The sequence below is a fragment of the Bos indicus genome, chromosome 10 (assembly GCF_029378745.1).
Source record: "Bos indicus isolate NIAB-ARS_2022 breed Sahiwal x Tharparkar chromosome 10, NIAB-ARS_B.indTharparkar_mat_pri_1.0, whole genome shotgun sequence".
Taxonomy (NCBI): domain Eukaryota; kingdom Metazoa; phylum Chordata; class Mammalia; order Artiodactyla; family Bovidae; genus Bos; species Bos indicus.
The window spans coordinates 89,155,746-89,175,545 of NC_091769.1; the positions used below are offsets into that span (position 1 = coordinate 89,155,746).

Genomic DNA, 19,800 nt, shown 5'->3' on the forward strand with positions numbered 1-19,800 from the left:
TTACATCCCTCATAACATGAGAAACTTTCCCAAAAGATCGGCAGGAGTCCATATACAACTCCATTGTGACTCTACTGTCATTGATGAGTATTCCCAGAAAAGGAATTTATTTTAGTCTGATGTGACTACGTCTTAGTTCTTAAGAAAACTTAGTATCTCAAGAAGTGCTATAGTTCAAGACTTTAAAAAAAAAAAAGTCTCTTCTCTTCCACCTCTGTTCCCTTTTCAGCACAACATAAACTTTCATGCCCTTGATGGACTGGAATTTGAGATCTTCAGACCTTTTCCTGAAGGGCAGGGACAGCAAACCAGGATAGGGTGAGCTTGGTGGCGGAGGCACCTCGAGACCAAAGCAGCTCAGCAGATGTCACAGGAAAGGAGAAGACATGAGGAGGGATGAGACTCTTAGATGTGAAAAATCGTGAAAGAGAGAACTGGGGTATGAAGTGGCCTGGGGAGAGAGAAGGATGGTGCTCTCCCTGTCTGCCCGTATTTTCCTAGATAAGAGATTGGTGTTAACTTAGGGATTTGTAAGGAAGGAGTTTCAGCCTCCAAATGGAAACCAGTAATATGTTTCTTTAAAACTCTCCTTCAGATGACAAATAAAATAATAAATGAGCACATGCTATGTATCAGGAAGCATATTGTTTTCAGTGAAGTATAACGTAGATAGAGATGAGAGCTCAAGTCATCAATGTGCAGCCCTGTTGATGCTTTTTCCCAAACTAAGCACCGTGGACAATATCACTCTTATCCAGAAACAGAACTACTTCACCTGCTTTGCCATCTTCCACTCATTGATTCCCTGAGAGTAACCACTATTCTGACATATATCAGTAGAGGATGATTTCTTTGCCTCGATTCGTTCCTTGTATAAATGGAACACGTAGGATATACGCTCTTCTGTGAGGCGCATCCATGTGACTATCTGGACATAGGACCAGGCATTCTCAGGGCTGTATGGCATTTTGCATGAATAAACAACAATTTACTAATTCAGTCTACTGTGGATGAACATGGGTTTTTTTTTCTAGGTTTCAGGTATTATGACTAGTGTTGTTATGAAAATTTTTGTGCATGACTTGGGTTGGACATACATAAGCATTTCTGTTGGTACTGGAATTGTGGAGTCCCAGGAGGGGAATTGTGGAGTCATGGGACAGAAATATTTAGCTTTAGTAGCTGCTGCCATGCAATTTTCAGGAAGTAGTTATACTGCTATACATTTTAAAGTTTAATAAAGTCCAAAACTACCCTACAAGATAGGTATTATCATTCTCTCTCCTTCTCTCTCTCTCTCTGATGAATAAACACTCAGAGAGTGGCCCAAGGCTAAATAGCTATGGTAATGACAGTCTGAGTTTAAATCCAACTCTGTCTGGTGCCAAAGCCCATGTTCTTCATCACTACCCTGAATTACTTTGATGTCTTGGAGAGAATTCATGCCTTCACCTCCCCCACTTCCTGCAGTAGAGCCTCTGCTGTAGAATTAAGATCCAGGGTACCAAGTGTGAGGGGCTGGCCTAGTGGTGTCGTGTCAAGAGGGACGTAGTTTGGTTGACAGTGAATCTCTGACGTCGTTGTGCAAAAATGAGCCTGCAACCCCCTTCAGAGCACCTGGGGATAGAGCATGCCCACATCCTCTGCCTTTGCCAAGGACATGGGCACAGTGGGTGTAGAACATTGGTGGTAGGGGTGAGAAATCTGACACGTCTCCCAAGTTACAGGGATTCCTCACAGGCATGGGTGGCCATGTGAAATGGAAACGTCTCTTGATATGCCCTGATAGATTTTTAACGTCTAGCGTTAGGAATGTGTTATTCAGAACTCCCAGTCACAACCCAACCCAAAATTGCTTAAGCAAAAAAGAAAAAAGAAAGTTTTGGTTCATGAGATGAAACCAGGATCCTTTGGGCTTCAGGTCTGGCTACATCTAGGTGCAGAAACATCACTGGAAATACATCTCTATCCATCTCTTGACTCTCCTTCTTTGTTGTCTTCATTTTTAGACAAGATTATCTTGAATAGTAACAGTGCTGCTGCTGTTGCTAAGTCACTTCAGTCGTGTCTGACTCTGTGCGACCCCATAGATGGCAGCCCACCAGGCTCCCCTGTCCCTGGAATTCTCCAGGCAAGAACACTGGAGTGGGTTGCCATTTCCTTCTCCAATGCATGAAAGTGAAAAGTGAAAGTGAAGTCGCTCAGTCGTGTCCGACTCTTAGCGACCTCATGGACTGCAGCCCACCGGGCTCCTCCGCCCATGGGATTTTCCAGGCAAGAGTGGGGTGCCATTGCCTTCTCCAGTAAGAGTGCTATCTCTCATCAATTCTGGATGTCACTCTAATCGTTTGACCATGAGGTTAAAAAAAAAGAGGGTCCTTCTCCCAATATTCCAGTAAAAGTTCCAGTGTAAACTCTAATTTGACTTAGTTTGGGTGACAAACCCATCCCTAAGCTAATCACTGTGGCAGGAGTTTGCAGTGTCCTAAGTGGCTAAACTGGGTCCCAAGATCTGGGGTTGGGATGAACCCCACCTAAATGACATGGACCGAGATTGGCGGTGAAAATCATTTTACCTTCAAAGTGGGTCAAAGGCTATGGTGAAAGGGAGGCGGGTAGAACCAACAGAGAGCCATCATCGGGACTTCAGAGGGATGCTGATGGGAGGTTCCAGAGGAGGAACTGATGAGCCCAGTCTGAGGCTTTGAGGACAGCCTTCATCACACCTTCCCACCGTCCGTGGTTCTCAACACAGGCCCCACTTTCCTTTGAATCTGTCTCAGGGAAGCAGAGGAACTATAGGGAGGCAGTGGAAGGGTACGTGGCAGCCGGATCTTTCGAGTTGTGCCAGTGGTAAATAGCCCATGTGTTGGAGTCGTGTGGGGGCCCTTCTGTCTCCCAAGCAGCCGGATCATGAGACATTTGCAAAGATGCTAACCCCACGTAAGAAGTATGCCGTTCGATAATTATGTAGATTAGCTGGCAATTAGATAATGTCATTCACTTTCCCTCTCCTGCTTGGTTCTCAGACAGCAGACAAGCATTTTGAGCTTCTGCACCAGCCTGGGCCTTCCACATAGGCATTGGAGCAAATTCCCTGCCCCTGTGGCTGTCTGGGCCCTCCTATGGCTCAGGATAGGGGAGCAGTTGGCTGACCGGTGGAGGGGGCACAGCCCACTCCAGTACTCTTGCCTGGAAAATCCCATGGACAGAGGAGCCTGGTAGGCTGCAGTCCATGGGGTCACGAAGAGTTGGACACAACTGAGCGACTTCACTTTCACTTTTCACTTTCATGCATTGGAGAAGGAGATGGTGGCCCACTCCAGTGTTCTTGCCTGGAGAATCCCAGGGATGGCGGAGCCTGGTGGGCTACCGTCTATGGGGTCGCACGGAGTCGGACATGACTGAAGCGACTTAGCAGCAGCAGCAGCAGCAGCAGCAGCAGCAGCATAGCCCCAGAAGAGGGTTAAAGAAGGCTTAAGGGTGAAAGCTTGGGGCAGTTGGCTTGAGGGCTTTGATATTAAATGGAAGGTCATTTCTAGCATGGGCCACTGCAACAATTTCCCAGAGGTCACAGGAATGTCCATGGTCCAAGAAAGCAATGCAAGAGCTTTAGGAGAGAATTTTGGTGTCCATAGGGCATTGAGTTTAGGTTAACCTGATTCTGATGCTACCCGTCCTGAAATCAGATTCTGCCCAGCGTCTGTGGAGGGGAAAGAAAGCTTGGTTTTCCTGTTAGCCTTTTTGATTACCCATGATGCAGGCAGGGGACTGTCGGTATCTTCAGTGCTGGTCTGGGCAGGAGGGGAGAATGGTCAGTCTGATGGACGAGGCTCAGCAGACAGGGTTGAGTGACCACCCCAAAGCAGACGGGGTAAATTCCCATGATCCTCCGCATAGGGAGTGGTCTTGGGCAGCCTACTTCCTAACTCATATGTTAACCCAGATCACTTGGCATGTGCTGCTTTGTCCTGAGGGGTCATCTGAGCCTGGCATTCAGGGAAGCCTGGAGGTGCAGGATTGCTGTTATTGTATGAAACAGAGAGGTGTAGAGGTCACCTCATGAAACACAAATGATCCTCAAGGATGCTCTTCAGCTTCTTTTATTGTTCATTTTTTCTACACATGTGTCTCAAGCTCCCACTCCATGGGAGCCAAGGTCCTGCGGCAGCACCAGGGTGAAGCAGTCTGTGCCCCCAGGGAGATTTCGTAGCGTGGACTCTTTTATTGTTCTGCTTTCTTCTCTAAAGTACACTTTGCCCCACTACTTTGTGACGCCCCTAAGGCAAGAACCCTGTCTTCTTCTGCTTAGATCCAGGAGCGACTGGATAAATCGGAGCTCAATAAGTAGTTAGATTGAACTGAGCAAGTCATTTAATTTCTGCAGACACACAAGTGACTTTCTGAGGCCCAGAGGGTTGACATCTAGATCAGTCTGAAAGCTTCTGGGGCCATCCTTTTAGAGGGACTCCCATGTGCCTGCTCATCCATGTCATCGGGCCCTCCGTCTCCATGTCCTTGCCTTCCACTAAGGGGGTCCCACTGACTGAAGCCACCTGAGCCTGGGCCTTGCCTGAGCTAGACTCCTAGGTCTAAACTGGCAGGCGGGGAAGTAGAGAAGGAGGTGTGGCAGCCAGGGGTAGTGTCACTGAGAACACACTTTCCCAAGCCTCTGGAACTCAGACACCGTGGGCTCCCACCGTGCCACGTGATCTTTACGTTCTCGGCTCATTGATATTTCCCGGCGTGGGATACTTCGTTGGAGAGACCTGGGCTTTGTGCTCGTCACGTCTGCCTTGCTCCCCACTCTTCTAGATCAGATGCATGATGGAGGGAGCGATAGGAGAGCAGCTGTCCTTTGAGCACATTCCCTAAAAGTGGTCCCTTTTCAAAAATTTGATTAAAAAATTCAGGATGGGGAACACATATACACCCATGGCTGATTCATGTCAATGTATGGCAAAAACCGCTACAATATTGTAAAATAATTAGCCTCCAATTAAAAAAAATTAATTTTAAAAAATTTGATTAAAAAATTATGTACACATGGCAGATATTAGGACCAGAAGAAGCCCTCTTTGGGCACAAGTGTCTCTCTTCTCCCCTGGGATGTTGCACTAGTGTTTGCACTAGTCCTTCTGGAACCTTCTTCACAGACATTTACATAGCTAGTTCTCTCATCCTCCTTCAAGGCTTTCCTTAAATCTCATCTTCTCAGATTCTGATTCGTGATGTTTGCCTATTTCTGTGGTGTAAATAGTCTAGCGTAGCTGATTTCTTTTGCTACCAAAGTGTCATCAACCAGCTCAAAAACTGCTGATTTTTTTTTTTTTTTTGGGCGGGGGGGCAGCTCTAGGGCACACGGGCTCAGTAGTCGCAGCTCACACGCTCCAGAGTGTGGGCTCAGCTTTTGTGGCGCACGGGCTTTAGTTGTCTGGGGCTTGTGGAATCTTTCCAGACCAGGGATCCAACCTGCCTCTCCTGTATCCACAGGCAGATTCTTATCCACTGTACCACCGTGCGTGCGTGCTAAGTCACTTACAGTCATGGACACCTCTTTGTGAGCCTCTGGACTGTAGCCTGCCAGGCTTCTCTGTCCATGGGATTCTCTAGGCAAGAATGCTGGAGTGGGCTGCCACGCCCTCCTCCAGGGGATCGTTCCGACCCAGGGATTGAACTCATGTCTCCTGTAGCATCTGCATTGCAGGTGGATTCTTTTACCTGTTGAGTCACCAGGGAAGCCCCAGGGAGGTCCAAACATTGCTGGCATTTTAAGACTTGGTTTGGCTTGTGCGTGTGCAAAGCTTGCATGTTTTGGCACATGCTATGCTCATGTTCCAGTTAAGACTTCCTCACGCCCCTGGAGGTGCCCATGCCACACTCTGGGAACCACTGTGTGTACAGGACGTTTTATACCACAGAGGCTTTCCTTATAATGGATTTAATCAGCCTCTTTTTGGGTGGGCTTGTGTGTTCACTGGAAATAGGTGTTTGTTGCTGCTTAAGGAACAGCGTTTTCCTCTTCAAAGCATGAGTAATAACTAGCTTTGCTAATGCAGCCATCATAAAAATACTAGACAGTGGTCTGACAGCGACCATGGTAAATTATCGAGCATGCCAATTAATAAGCAGCAACTTGCATAACTCTTAAAAATTACACTCATTGCTCTCATGTGAACAGAGAAGTTTCCTCTCAGCTCTGTGACCAGAGTCTGCCTTCAGTTGGCCACCCCTTAACTGGGTGCTGGTGCATTTACAATCAGTATAAAACATGTATGATATGCTCTAGCTCTGTGACATTCCTTAACTATTCATTTGTTGTTCATTCTGTTTTTTTTTTTTAATTTAAAAATGTATGTTTTAATATACTGTCCCCTTTGCAGACATACACATACTCACACGTACAGACATACACCAGCGATCCCCTCTTCTCATCCTTCCTTACAAATAAGGAAAGAGGTAGCATTCATTGTTCACCTACTGTGGCTATAGCCTCATGCTAGAATCTTCTAATACATGATTGCATTGAATCCTGTCTCCAAATTTGTAAAAAGGCTATTATTTTCTCTACTTTATGAGTGAGAAAATAGAAGCTCAAATAAGTTAAGAAATTTTCTCAAAGCTCCATATAGAAGAACTAGGATATACTCAGCCTTTTTTTTTTTTTTTAAAGGTTCAAAGCACATTCTCCCCGCCCCGCCCCCTGCCCCAAGACCTTTTCTCCAACATTTAGTTAAGAGATGAGTGTTTTTTGCTCATTACTCACCTCCTAGTTTATTTTCACTGACTCCTGTAAATAATTCCGTCAAAAATGTAAAGGTGAGGATCTGTCTTCGGCTGCCTACACCAGACATTGGCTTGGCAAAGTGAGAAAGAAAATCTAAAACAAACAAACAAAAATCACTATCATGTTCATGTCTTTTAATAGGTAAACAAGTTAAAACTGCATGTGTGTATTTGAGTATCTAAATGTTAGCTGCTGCTGCTAAGTCGCTTCAGTAGCGTCCAACTCTGTGCGACCCCACAGACAGCAGCCCACCAGGCTCCCCCGTCCCTGGGATTCTCCAGGCAAGAACACTGGAGTGGGTTGCCATTTCCTTCTCCAATGCATGAAAGTGAAAAGTGAAAGTGAAGTCGCTCAGTCGTGTCCAACTCTTCCCGACCCCATGGACTGCAGCCTACCAGGCTCCTCCGTCCATGGGGTTTTCCAGGCAAGAGTACTGGAGTGGGGTGCCATTGCCTTCTCTAAAATGTTAGCATGTACCTGAAAATTAAATTTTGGCCACGTGACCCTGTGATATGAACATTGTAAAAATGTGCTGATATGGCTTGGCGGGTTTGATACTTTTTTGCACGTGGAAAACCTGAGTGCATTGTTAGGAGCTGAGCTTGGGGTCCTGACATGGCTCTGAAAGACCCCAGGCCCTCCCTGCCGCTTAAAGCACCAAGTGCTCTGGGACTCACCAGAGTAGCCGGGCTCGCAGTCAGCACTCCATCAATATTTGTGAAATAGGGTGCAATATTTTCCTGACACGGGGCCCTAATCTTCCTTTCCTTCTCCCCCCCTCCTTCCTGCAGGTCTTTTCTCTGGAGTCCTGGGAGGCAGGTTACGGGCTGGACCGCCCCGAGTGGACCATGAAGCCTGAGTCCACTTCCGTTTGGCCCCGGGCCCTGCTCTGCCTGAGCTTTCAACTTCCGGCTACTCCCCTCCCCGCGGCCCTCGGCTGCTAGGAGGTCGGCCTTCAGGGCTGGTCCTCAGCCTGTTTCTACCTTGCGCCTGGCTCACCTGACTGCTCGCTCCTCTTCCATCACGGCCCCCCTGACCCCAGCCCTCTCCCCGGCCTCCCTGGCTGGGCCGTTTGGGGGTCTGCTGCCGGGAGGTGGACATTGCTGAAGGCTTCCACCCGCCAGCCAGCCCCCCGTGTACTTTTCTCCTGCCCAAATCAAGGCCTCCGGATCCACATTGGATAGCTGAGATCTTTTCTTGGAGAAGGACACTCTGCTCCCCACTCTGCACCCTCACTGTCCCCCGCCCGCCTGACTGACCTCCTCTATTGCTGCCCCGTCCTTCCCCCACTCTGTCTCTTACTGAATTTCTTGCTTGTGGGTGCCCACCAGGGGCTTTCTGGTTTTCTTTCCTCCTTCCTCATCCTCTTCTCTGTGTGTGTGTGTGTGCCTCCTCCCTCTTGTGTGTTCTCTGTCCCCCAGCCATCTCCTCTTCCTCTCTGCCTTCCACTTCAAAGGAGGTGGGGCAGGGGGATTGTCCCCCGAGGGCCGTTCCCCGTCTCCGGGCCCCTGGGGCTTGGCCAGAATGAGCTTCACCATGCACTCGGTGTTCTTCACCTTGAAGGTGAGCCTCCTGCTGGGATCCCTGCTGGGGCTCTGCCTGGGCCTGGAGTTCATGGGCCTCCCTAACCAGTGGGCGCGCTACCTCCGCTGGGATGCCAGCACGCGCAGCGACCTCAGCTTTCAGTTCAAGACCAACGTGTCCGCGGGGCTGCTCCTCTACCTAGACGACGGCGGCGTCTGCGACTTCCTCTGCCTCTCCCTGGTGGACGGCCGTGTGCAGCTGCGCCTCAGCATGGACTGTGCGGAGACCGCCGTGCTGTCCGGCAAGCGGGTGAACGACAGCAGCTGGCACTTCGTCATGGTGAGCCGCGACCGCCTGCGCACAGTGCTGGTGCTCGACGGGGAGGGCCGGTCCGCGGAGCTGCAGCCCCAGCGGCCCTACATGGACGTGGTCAGTGACCTGTTCCTGGGCGGCGTTCCCGCCGACATCCGGCCGTCTGCTCTGACCCTTGATGGGGTGCAGGCCATGCCCAGCTTCAAGGGATTAATCTCGGATCTCAAGTACGGCAACTCAGAGCCCCGGCTTCTGGGAAGCCAGGGTGTCCAGTTGGATGCCGAGGGGCCCTGCGGCGAGCGTCCCTGTGAAAATGGCGGCATCTGCTTTCTCCTGGATGGACACCCCACCTGCGACTGTTCTACCACCGGCTATGGCGGCAAGCTGTGCTCGGAAGGTAAGGGTCCTCTTCTCTACCCCTCTGAGCTCGAGCCCACCCCTGACGGCTTGGGTAAGGATCAAGATCGCCTGGAGGGAAACCAGTTCTATCATTGACCCGCCTCTTTAGCTGCCTGTTAGATAATTGGGTCTCTTTCCCCGAGGGTGTGGTAGAAATCCTTGGCTTTCTCTCAATGGAAAAAATCCATCAGATCTCAGCAAGAGAGAATCCTGACTACTCAACCATGGGCTCCTTCCTTAGACAGATGTTTGGCTTTGCTCAAAAGGCTGGATAGAGTATAGGATCTGAGCCCCAGCTCAGCTCTTTCCACCGCGGTGAAGCTTCGAAGGGTCAGTACAAGGCCAGATGTCAGATGGAAAGGGGCAAAGTGGCTGTCTATGGCCCTCTTGATCCCTTGAGAATTGGGCCCTTGTGAATACATGGGACATTCCGCATCACTTTCTCCTTATCGTCCCTAACATAAGGAATGCCGGTGCAAAGAAGAATGAGGGTTGATAGACTGTGGGTCCACACCCGGCCTTGCTGTCAACCCAGCCCTTCAGCTGTGCCCCTCCTCCCACAGTCTTCTGGAAGGTGTCTGATGGGTAGACAGGGCATTTTTGGGGGGGACTTCTCGCCTCCTCGTACTAAGACCCCTAGGTGATTTCATTGTGCAGCAAAAGTTGGGAACCAACAGGTCAAGGGAGGTCAGGTAGGTGGGGCCAGGTGAGTGTCTTAGTGCAGACTCCCACAATCCCTTCATTCACGTGCTACCCTACTGCCTTGGGATTTGTAATTAAAAATAGTGTCTGTAGACGTTCCTTACACTTTCCCTGAAACCACCCAACTCCTAAAGCTGTGGTTGATATGAATGTTATCTACTAGCAGGTATTAAAACATTTCTTTAAATCAAAACAAAGTTTATTTCACAGGTGATACATGCTGGAGACCAGGACACTCTGGGGATCTTCTTGGGAGCCTCCTTGTAGGTCAAGTATGGGCTATTGCAAGAGTGCTTCTTTCCTCTTCTGGGCCTGCCATCACACCTCCCTTCTTGTGGGTGGGTTGCCAGAGAGGGAGATGCAAGACATGCAAGAAGTCCTTTTCTGACCTCTGTTATTCCTCACTGAGTCCACTGGAGGAGGGATGGGGCAGAGGGGTAGAGGCAGCCCCAACCCACAGAGTCATCTGGGGACAGTGGTTACTGAAGCACTTACCACAAGCAGGTCCCCCTGGAGCTGACCGCTGTTCCAGAGCTTCTGGGCTTTGGAGAAAGTTCTTCCTGAAGGCTGACATGAACACTTGTTTTCTCCTTCGCCCAAAGGATCTGTTCTGTTCTCAGAACTGGCATTGGGAGCTGGCATTCTTCCTTTCTAGGGACCAGAGTGTTTGCAAGTGTGTTGTTAACTTGCTGATTATCCCTGATTGCATTTTTTGTGTTTAAAAAGAACTCATTTCCTCTGGGCAGGTTTGGATCAGCACTTTTCTGCAGGAAGAAATCTCTATACTGTATATGTATACAATTTTTTCTCTCTCTTATTTATTTATTTATTTTTTTGGTTTGGGTGTGTGTGTATGTTTGTTTGAGGTCTCCAGAGGAGTTTCTTCAGAGTAGATGATAAGCAGTCAACTTTTTAATAGCTAAATACAATATATATATTTTAATGATGGTTTTTTTTCTATAGGGTTCAGACCATCTCGTGGCTATGGACTGATGCCTCTATCTGTAGAAGGCAAACGCGGCATATTTCATTATTCTCACGGTACATAATACAGTAAACAGACTTAGTATTAACTGCACTCCACTAACTACTAACACTTGGTTGGTCTGGAGCAGTGCAATGGCTGAGGTGAGGGTGGATGTTGGGGGAGGTACCAGCATTTACTGTTGGTGACTTGAAGCCTGTTGCTCCTGGTAATTGTCATTATGTCTAATCAATCACAAAGATGCATCTCAGGCTTTTAGAAAATATCCGTTCTCTCCACACAGTTAATTTTTAGAGTAAGCAGGGGGAAGACTCACCTGTAAAATATGAAGGGGAAAAAAAAAAACACCCACAGCAGCTGCTGAGTGTCAAGCCGATCTGCATAAAACAAGACAAACAGCCTAAACAAATACCTGCCCGTTTTCCTAAAGACAGTGTAAAGCGGGCAGTGAGGGTGCCTCTCTGGCCTCATCTCTCACCCACTTTAAATCGCAAATGTCACAGAACTGAAACCCCCGGGGACTTGGTCCCAGCAGTGGGTGCTGTGTACCAAGCCTCTGATCATCCCACTTTGCAGGATGGGCCGTGCTGTTTGATTGTGTGAGGGCTTCATGCTTTAGCAGTTCAAGGGCAGGAAGAGCTGGGAGGGCTCCTGCAGCTTCAGATGGATGTGGTCGGGGCCTGTTGGAGGCGCTCTCTGCGGTCCATTAGCTTCTAGCATGCTGGCGGTATTGATGTTTGCTTGGCCTGTCTGGCTTTCCATGCCTCAGTGGCTTGGAAATGTCTCCATCCTGCACCCCAGGAAGAACTCACTGCTGGGCCCATCTCTTCTATTTGCTTTGGGCGATTTTGACCTCCCATTGGGTATCTTTTCTAGGTAAGACCCACAAGACCCTGGAGATAGTTGCTGTGGGAGAGTTGGGTTTGTGGGGGACAAGTTATGGACACAGTTATCTTCTGTTTCTTGTGGCAAAAGACTTTGGCTGCAGACTGAACCCCACACAACCTACTTGGGGAAACTTCATCCCAAGACTCCCAAACCAGCTAATGGTCACATTGAACATTCTGGCACATGATGGAGAGAGAGGGGGGTGGTCCTGGACTTTTTTTCTTCTTCTTCTAGGTTGTTATGTTTATAAATCAAATGTTTGGGTTTTCAACTTCAGATTTGTTCAAGATGACTTTTAATCTTGCCTCAAAATAACTTTAAAATTATGCATATCTGGTTTGGAATATAATCCTGCTGCATGGGACATATTCATCTGGCTTTTTCTGTTTAGCCCAGTCCTGTTTTGGGGCATCTCTGAAGCTCACTGGACAATAAACAGGTGCCCCCAGCAGCCTCCAGACAGCAGCCCTCTCGTTGGTTATTGGGGGCTTGTCATTACCTTGACATGAGTTTAGCTTGATTGTTTTTAAAACATTCTCAATTGTGAACGTGCAGGTATTGAATTTCTCAACAATCTTATAGCCATGACGAACTGGTTCACTGCCAAAGTGTCTCCATTTCAGTACCAGCTTCCCTGAAGGGTTCATTTAGCCTGAAACCAGCCTGCTGCAGGTGGGGTGGGGCCAAGGAAAGGTGGGGAAGTTTCCACAGGTTGATCGCTATGATCAGATCTTAATGATCAGATCTTAATCCATGGGTCTACCTGTGTCAAAGATCATTTGTACACCCGTGTTTTTAGGTTAATTTCAGTGAGGTGACATGAGGTCCTGTTGAGTCGGCAAAAAGAAAAATCGGTTCTTTGTCTGCTATCTTTTCCTGCTAACTTAGGCAGGTGCCCAGGGCAAAAGCGGCTTGTTTTGAGTCTCAGTTGTTAAGTTTTCAGGGGTGGGGATCCCCCAGTGAGGTACAGCTGTGGGTGCAGGTAATAGGGGCCAGAGTCTGAGGACAAGCACATGGTGGTGTGGGCTCCACGAGCCTCCCATCCATCCCGCATCCCTCCCGCCGTCTGAAGCTGACATCCTACTCAGGTTGGTTGATGGATGGCTCAGTACCACCGTGTGGCCTCGGTGTGCCTTCCCGAAAGTGAATTTTAATTAGTTTTCTTTTTTATGGTGAACGTTCCGTTTCTTCTCCCATTTCTCAAAGCCAGAACTAAGATGGAAAGGTATTCCAAGAAGAGGTGCTTACCTCCGAAGTTTTACCAAGAGCCAGAGACATCCGATGCTATAGCGAAGGTCCCAGTGATTGCCATGGCTCCTCCCATGTTTAGGAGGAGTTTGGGGCACTAGTATAAAAATATCACCGTCTCTTCCCCTCGCCCTTGCCCCTGCTGCCTGAATAGTAATGTGGCTTTGTTCCTAATCTCAGTCAACCCCTATGGCCGAGGATCGGAGTGGGCAGTGGTGAGTCATCAAGAGGCCAGTCTAGGTCCTTTTCAGAATCCTTCCCCTTGGGGTGGAGACAAGCCCAGAAGCAGGGAGGACTCGATTTCCCACCCAGCATTCAGGCATTAGGACCAGCCCTGCTCTCCCCCGGCCCAGCCAGCCAGCCAGCCAGCGGGGGCTGTCACTAAATGAGCCTGAATAGGGGTCTGATTGCTCTTTCTCGTCCTCTCCTCCTGATTACCCAGCGAGATTTCCTGGGTATGCTGCATGCTAAATGACAGAGCCGCCGCCTTCCACTTGCTCCAATTATCCTTCTTTTAACTGAGAGGGAAGAGCAATTTTTTTTTGAACTGCTCCCCCCACTCCCCTCCTCACAATAGCGTCTCCGCCTCCTTGTAAAGACAGGAGACCCTTCTTCCTTGTACCCTCTTCTGTGGTACAAGGAGAGCAGCCTTCTCCTTCCACCCCAGCCCGCACTCCAGCTGTGGGCTGCAGAGAGGGTGGGCCTTGGATAAGGCTTGGTTCGGGTTCATCAGGGTTGAGGGGCGGGCGGGCGTTCTGCCAGAAGCCTTCCAGGAGCCCTGAACTTGCATTTGCATCTGGTGATGAGACACCACAGGCCCAGCTCTGGGGGGCTAATCATCTTAATTATCTTTAAGTCCCCTATCTCCCTTCACAGGCTGTCCCAGAGCAGCTGCCGTCAGCTCAGTCCCCTGTTCACAGGACAGAAGAGGTGGGGTGTGGGCTGTGTATTGGGGGGATGGAGCTAACATGCCCTCCCCAATGCCTCCTACTGCCCTGGGGTCACTGGCTCTAGAGAAGTGAGGCCCCAGGGGCAGGGGTCAGGGGTGGAAATGGAGTGAGAGAGACTTTGGGACAAGGCTCCAGAGATCAAGCAGCTTTCCTTAGAAAAAGTAATAGTGATGTTATTTACTATTTTTGAGCACCGCCCCAGCCTGAATCCTACGTGCTTCCTACGCATGGTCTCATCTAATTCTCACAACACTCCTATGCAGTTGATACCATTAACTAGCCCCATTTCACAGATGAGGAAACTGAGGAGCAGAGAAATCAAAAACTTGATGAAGGTTTGGTGCTATGCTTAAGAGCACAGCTTCTGGACTTACATGAAGGCTTGTCCACTTACACGCGGTGTTTGGAGATGGTTTTGGAAGCTTCAGCATCCTCAACAATAATAATAACAACAATGATAAGAGCAGCTGACAGTCACCCGGCCAGGTCTGCTCTGTATTAGCTTTTGTGACCCTCAGAACCACTCTTGACACACTATTGTTATTCTACTTTTGTAGATAAGGAAGTTGAGGGACAAAGGCTAAGTAACTCCCCCCAGGGAGAGACTGGAATGGAGTATATATCTCAAGGGTCTGGCTTCAGAGCCCACACTCTTAACCACTGTGCTGTCCTGCCTTGCAGCAAAGCAGGGATAACAAGAAATCATACGTTAGGTAGTTGAGAGCACAGGAGACGAAACATATAAAATGATCAGCACAGTCTCTGGGAAAGAAGGAGTCCTAACTCTGGGTTGTTGGCTGCCTGGTGGGTGTAAGAATGGATTTTGTGTCAATTTGGTTTCATAGAAGGTTTGAAGCTTCCCTTTGAGCTACCCCCACCTCTGTCATTTTCCTTCATCCTTGTTAGAGAGGCAGCAGCAAGAAAAGGAGGGGAATTTCGGGAGCATCTAGAATCTAATTTCATTACCATTTTACCCCTGCCTAAGAGCTTGGGGTCACTGACAGCGGTGGTGCATGCTGGACTGGATTCAGAGCTCTTTGCCCCGTAAATGTGGCATTCCGGTCCACAAGGCATCCCATAGAGGGGGTAGCACAGGCCTCACTGTCCCACAGAATAGGTGAGAGCGCCATTCATCTTGCAGGTAGACAGCGTGAGGGCAAGCTTAGATGCTGCCTGTTCGGCAGGTGGCCCTGCGATCTTCAACCTAGCATTTTATATCGCTCCTAGGCTGCCTTCATTAACACAAATGGCCTGTGTCTCCATTGTGAAATGGAGCATTGCCTCCCTGGTTGCTGATGATAAGCAAAATGTCAAACTCCCGGTGCAGGAGGTTATCAGCTTGGCCAGTCCCAGAAGATCTGCTCCTCCCAGTCGGAAAGAAAGAGAGGCGATGAGAGAATGAGAGAGAATGAATGAGTCTGAGTATTCACTTCCCACCCTGGTTTGAAATGAAGCGCCTGGGAATGGACCCATGGGTCCCGAGGAAGTTGCACGGCTTCCCCACGCTGGAGCATCACTGGATGGACCGCATGACCTCTTCAGACTCGCCTTTGATTTCCCAGGTACCAGGAAGTGGCCGGCAGCCCACCCAGGGTTGGCGGTCAAAGACGGAGCTCCAGGATTCATCCTTCGCACTTCTTGCTTTCCTGCTGTCTTCTGACTCTCTTCCCAGATAGCAAAACCAAACTCCCTTCCTCTGTGTTTATTCCTCCCTTTTCCTTTGTGTGTGTGGGAGGGGAGATTATTACAGAGGCAGAGGCGGATTTGCCACAAAATTAAACTTTTGGCCTATCTTCACTTGCATGGTCCCTTTTCAAGGCCACATGCATATTATTGTATTTGTGATTTTTGTTTTTTTTCTTAAGGCATGCCTGACCTCACGAGCTTCTGGTTCCCCCTCTGTGGATCCACCTCTGTTAAGAAGGCTTGTTGCTGTCCAGCGACAGCAATGTTGCTCTGGGTGTATGAGTGATTCCCCAGTGACCCCTGACCCTTCATCACAGACGCGTTTCCTTTCTGTTCATGACCAACAGGGCAGGAGGAGCCATGGGGACGGAGCACGGGAGGATGAAGGCAGAGAGGAACATGATTTGGGGAGGCGTGGTGGGGAGCAGGGGACATGTAGGATATGCAGTGGGTAACGAGGATGTGTTCAGAAATGTTTGCTGTAAATTTCGAGGAACAAGCTTGTGTTTAAGCAGGGGACACATCTGGGGCCCTCCTGAGGTTTCACAGCTGAGGTTGGGATGCTTGGTTTGCGCGGCTCAGCGCCGGGCCGTGTTACAGGTGGCAGGCTGCGGCTGACAGAGGGGAGGGACAAAGCGTGGCTCGGCAGGCCTGCCTCTGTGATCTGTTTGGGAACTGACAGTGCCAGTGGGTTGTCATTACTGCTGTTGTTCTCCAGAAATTGATGTCTTTGGGTGACCTATTTAAAAGCAATATGGGGCCCCTTTAAATGTGTCGTCATCTGTGTCTGGGCTCAAACCTTCACAGCTAGCCACGATATTCCAACATAATGTATTTTCCAAAAAACTTTTTTTTTTTTAACATCTAAGAACTGGTACCAGCAGCTTTTAAAAACAAATTCATCTCATCGTCATCCAGCCCAACTCTCCAGCTCCACTTACTTGGTGTGTGGACCTAAAAATCATGAATGCTGTCAGCTCTTCAAGGGAGGGAGGGGGATGCAGTTTTCTGGAAGTTTGTGCAAGGTCCTAAAAAGGCTGAGGATGAAAGGAAGGCAGGGATGCAGGCTGTGGGCAATGGGAAGCTCTTGGTTTAAGCTGTGAAATGCATTTATATCCTTTTGGTTTTACCCAGGCTCTTATTTAAGTACAGTATCTTTGCAGCTAAGAAGGTGGCTCTGGGGAGATTTTCCTTTATGTTTCTCCAGGGACCTGTATGCATCCAAGCCTTCTCTGACATTTTTTCCTCTTGCCTGTGGATTTGGTTCTCCTGAAGTGGTCCTGTTTGCTGATGTAAAGTCCTTAGAGGCCAGTGTCTTGATAATCCCATGGTTGTCGGCAGTGTTAGGGTTGGTGCCTCCGCTGGCAGGCGGGGCATTCCAGGCAACCCCATAACCTTTCCTCCATGCATGATTGGAATAGAAAAAGTGCAGTGAGAGAGTGTACAGCTTGTTTACCCAATAGGTTGCTGTCAAATAAAAATGAGCACCCATTGCCAGGAGGGATGAGCAAGGTTGACATTGCTTCTCTGTGATCCACATGGTGGGAAAGGGCCCACCCAACACTCATGGTCTCCACCTTCCTCATTCTCTCAGGCTTCTCTCCAGAAGGGGTCCTGTCTCTCGCATGGTTAGCCTTGGATGGCTAAGGGAATGAGGAAGAGCAGGCTGGGGGGTGTTAAGCCTCTCATCCGTGAGATTCTGAAAGACTAATGATCGTCCCACAGCATATTTGCTTGATCTCGGTCAGGAAAGGCAAGTCTGGAGCTCAGGCTGAGGCAGTGTGCTGTGAGTCTCTTCTTATAAGGAGTCACACTGAAGCATCAGAGGGGTGCTCTGGTGCCATGGGAGAAATCGTCTGTAAGGGATGCCCCACAGGTCCTGTGACCTGTGTAGAGGTCAGGAAGACATTTATACCGCCTTCTAGTCATGGCTCTGCCTGTGTGATGCACTGAAAACCAAGGTGTTCAAAAACAAACACAAAAATCTGCCCCTCCCCCAAAACCAAAAACCAAGATGCTTGTTAACAATCATGGGATGATACATTTGGAGGGAACTTTCTTTTAATTAAGGCATAATTGACATACTAAATTAGTTTCAGGTGTGTAACATAATTTCAAATTCAATATTTGTCTGTATTGCAAAATGCTCACCACAATAAGCCTACTTAACATCCATCACCCTACATAGTTCAGTTCAGTTGCTCAGTCTGACTCTTTGTGACCCCATGGACTGCAGCACGCCAGGTTTCCCTGTCCATCACCAACTCCCGGACCCTACTCAAGCTCATGTCCATCGCATTGGTGATGCCATCCAACTATCTCATCCTCTGTCGTCCCCCTCTCCCCAGTCTTTCCAAGTATCAGAGTCTTTTCCAGTGAGTCAATTCTTCACATCAGGTGGCCAAAGTATTGAAGTTTCAGCTTCAGCATCAGTCCTTTCAATGAATATTCAGGACTGATTTCCTTTAGGATTGACAGATTTGATCTCCTGGTAGTCCAACAGACTCTCAGGAGTCTTCTCCAACACCACAGTTCAAAAGCATCAATTCTTCAGCTCTCAGCTTTCTTTATAGTCCAACTCTTATATCTATACATAACAACTTGAAAAACCATAGCTTTGACTAGACAGGACTTTGTTGGCAAAGTAATGTCTCTACTTTTTAATATGCTACATAGTTACAACATGCTTTTTCTTATTATGAGAACTTTTAAGATCAGCTCTCTTAGCAACTTTTAAACATGTAATACTGTATTATTAATAGTATAGTTACCAAGGGCTGTACGTTACTGGAGGGGACTATAAAGGTCATTGGGTCTAATTATTCATTTCACATCCTCTTCTCAACTGTGTAAGACATCTCTCCCTGACTAAAAAACCCCGGGCAGTGGCAACGGCAGGGGCTTGGTACTTTCCAAAGCATCCTGATATATCTCTGATTACAGAGTATTGTGGAGCTCTTCCTTCATCAGGCCAAAGTCTGCTTCTCAGACATTTCCTCACTGGTCCGCATTTTAATTAAAGCAATCTGACCGTTGTGATGGGCCATGTGGGTGGGGCTAATGGGTAGGTCATAACATTTCTGGATGATGCTTTGGAGGAATTAACCCTTGCACAAAGTAGAATTCATAAGGGATTCTCTAATATAGCACTAACAGTATACACACCACTGAGTTATTTAGAATTAACTGCTTGTGATTAATCTTAAATGACATGGGAGGGATTGATGTGGGAAGAAATCCTGATGTAAGCAGGTGATTCATGCTCCAGTCATTTCGTTCCTGGGGAGCTTGCACTCTGAAGGATTCATGCTTAGCCCCATCTCTGGCTCTATTATCTGTGCCTAATTTGATCCCCCCTAAAATGTCCCATCTTCCTCCATATTCAGCAAGCTTTTCAGCATCTCTGAATTTCCAAGGAGCCCCCTGGAAATATGTAATGGCTCAGAAATAAGGTGAGAAGTTCCAGAATGCTATGGAATAGAGGAAAATCGAATTGGATTGGACTTGCTTGACAAGTCTATCGTGGCAGCCAGGATCAGACGCCCCAACACACATCAAGATTTTGCTTAAAAGCCTAGTAGGATGCTTTAAAAAAAAAGAAAAAAAGACAAGGGTATGATTCGATGTAGCATTGAGTAGCTATTCCTGGAAACTGGCCTTGGAAGCATATGCCCTATTCAGAAATGTTTCCGACTCTGCCAGGCTGCCTTGGGTGTCCCATGTTTTTGGCACTGTTGGGAAGAAGTCTCCCAGGGAGAGGATTAGGCAGGGCTAGAAGATGTTGCTCCTGCATTGGCACGGACTGGAAACCTGCCAAGCAAATCCCCTCCTGCACCCTAAAGGGGATGAGGCTAGTCTTGGCTCTCAGCCACCTCCCCATTGACAGTCACTTTACTGACACTGCAGCAAAGATAGGAGAATTTGTCTCATAATTCATGGTTTAAAATAGTTTGCTTTTAAGAGCAAAGCCCACAGACATCCTTTTGACTCAGAGCATGAAAATGTACTCAGAGTCACCGACTTCTACTGTGGCAGTCCCCATTGTCTGGCCCGTTTCCACCAACCACACGCCCAGAGAAGGAAATGGGCATCTCACATAGTCAAGTGGTAATTGCCACTTGGGAAGAAGATGATTGGGTTTTAGTTGCTGTGGGAACTTTGTTGTTTGCTCCTCCTGATATTGCCCTGGAGAAGGCAATGGCAACCCACTCCAGTGTTCTTGCCTGGAAAATCCGATGGACAGAGGAGCCTAGGGGGCTACAGTCTGTGGGGCTGCAAAGAGTCGGATACGACTGAGTGACTAAACCACCACCATCCTG

At 48.4% G+C, this 19,800-nt stretch overlaps 1 protein-coding gene across 10 annotated transcripts in view; it reads left to right on the plus strand.

Moving 5' to 3' along the window:
• Positions 1–19,800, plus strand: part of NRXN3 (neurexin 3) — a 1,810,124-nt gene that overhangs the window by 70,287 nt on the left and 1,720,037 nt on the right. For all 10 annotated transcript variants that reach the window (XM_070797936.1, XM_070797932.1, XM_070797934.1 and 7 more), the window contains exon 2: positions 7,579–9,020. In XM_070797936.1, the coding sequence (XP_070654037.1) occupies positions 8,312–9,020 (709 nt within the window). In that variant the 5' untranslated portion in view covers positions 7,579–8,311. The remainder of the gene's footprint in view (positions 1–7,578; positions 9,021–19,800) is intronic.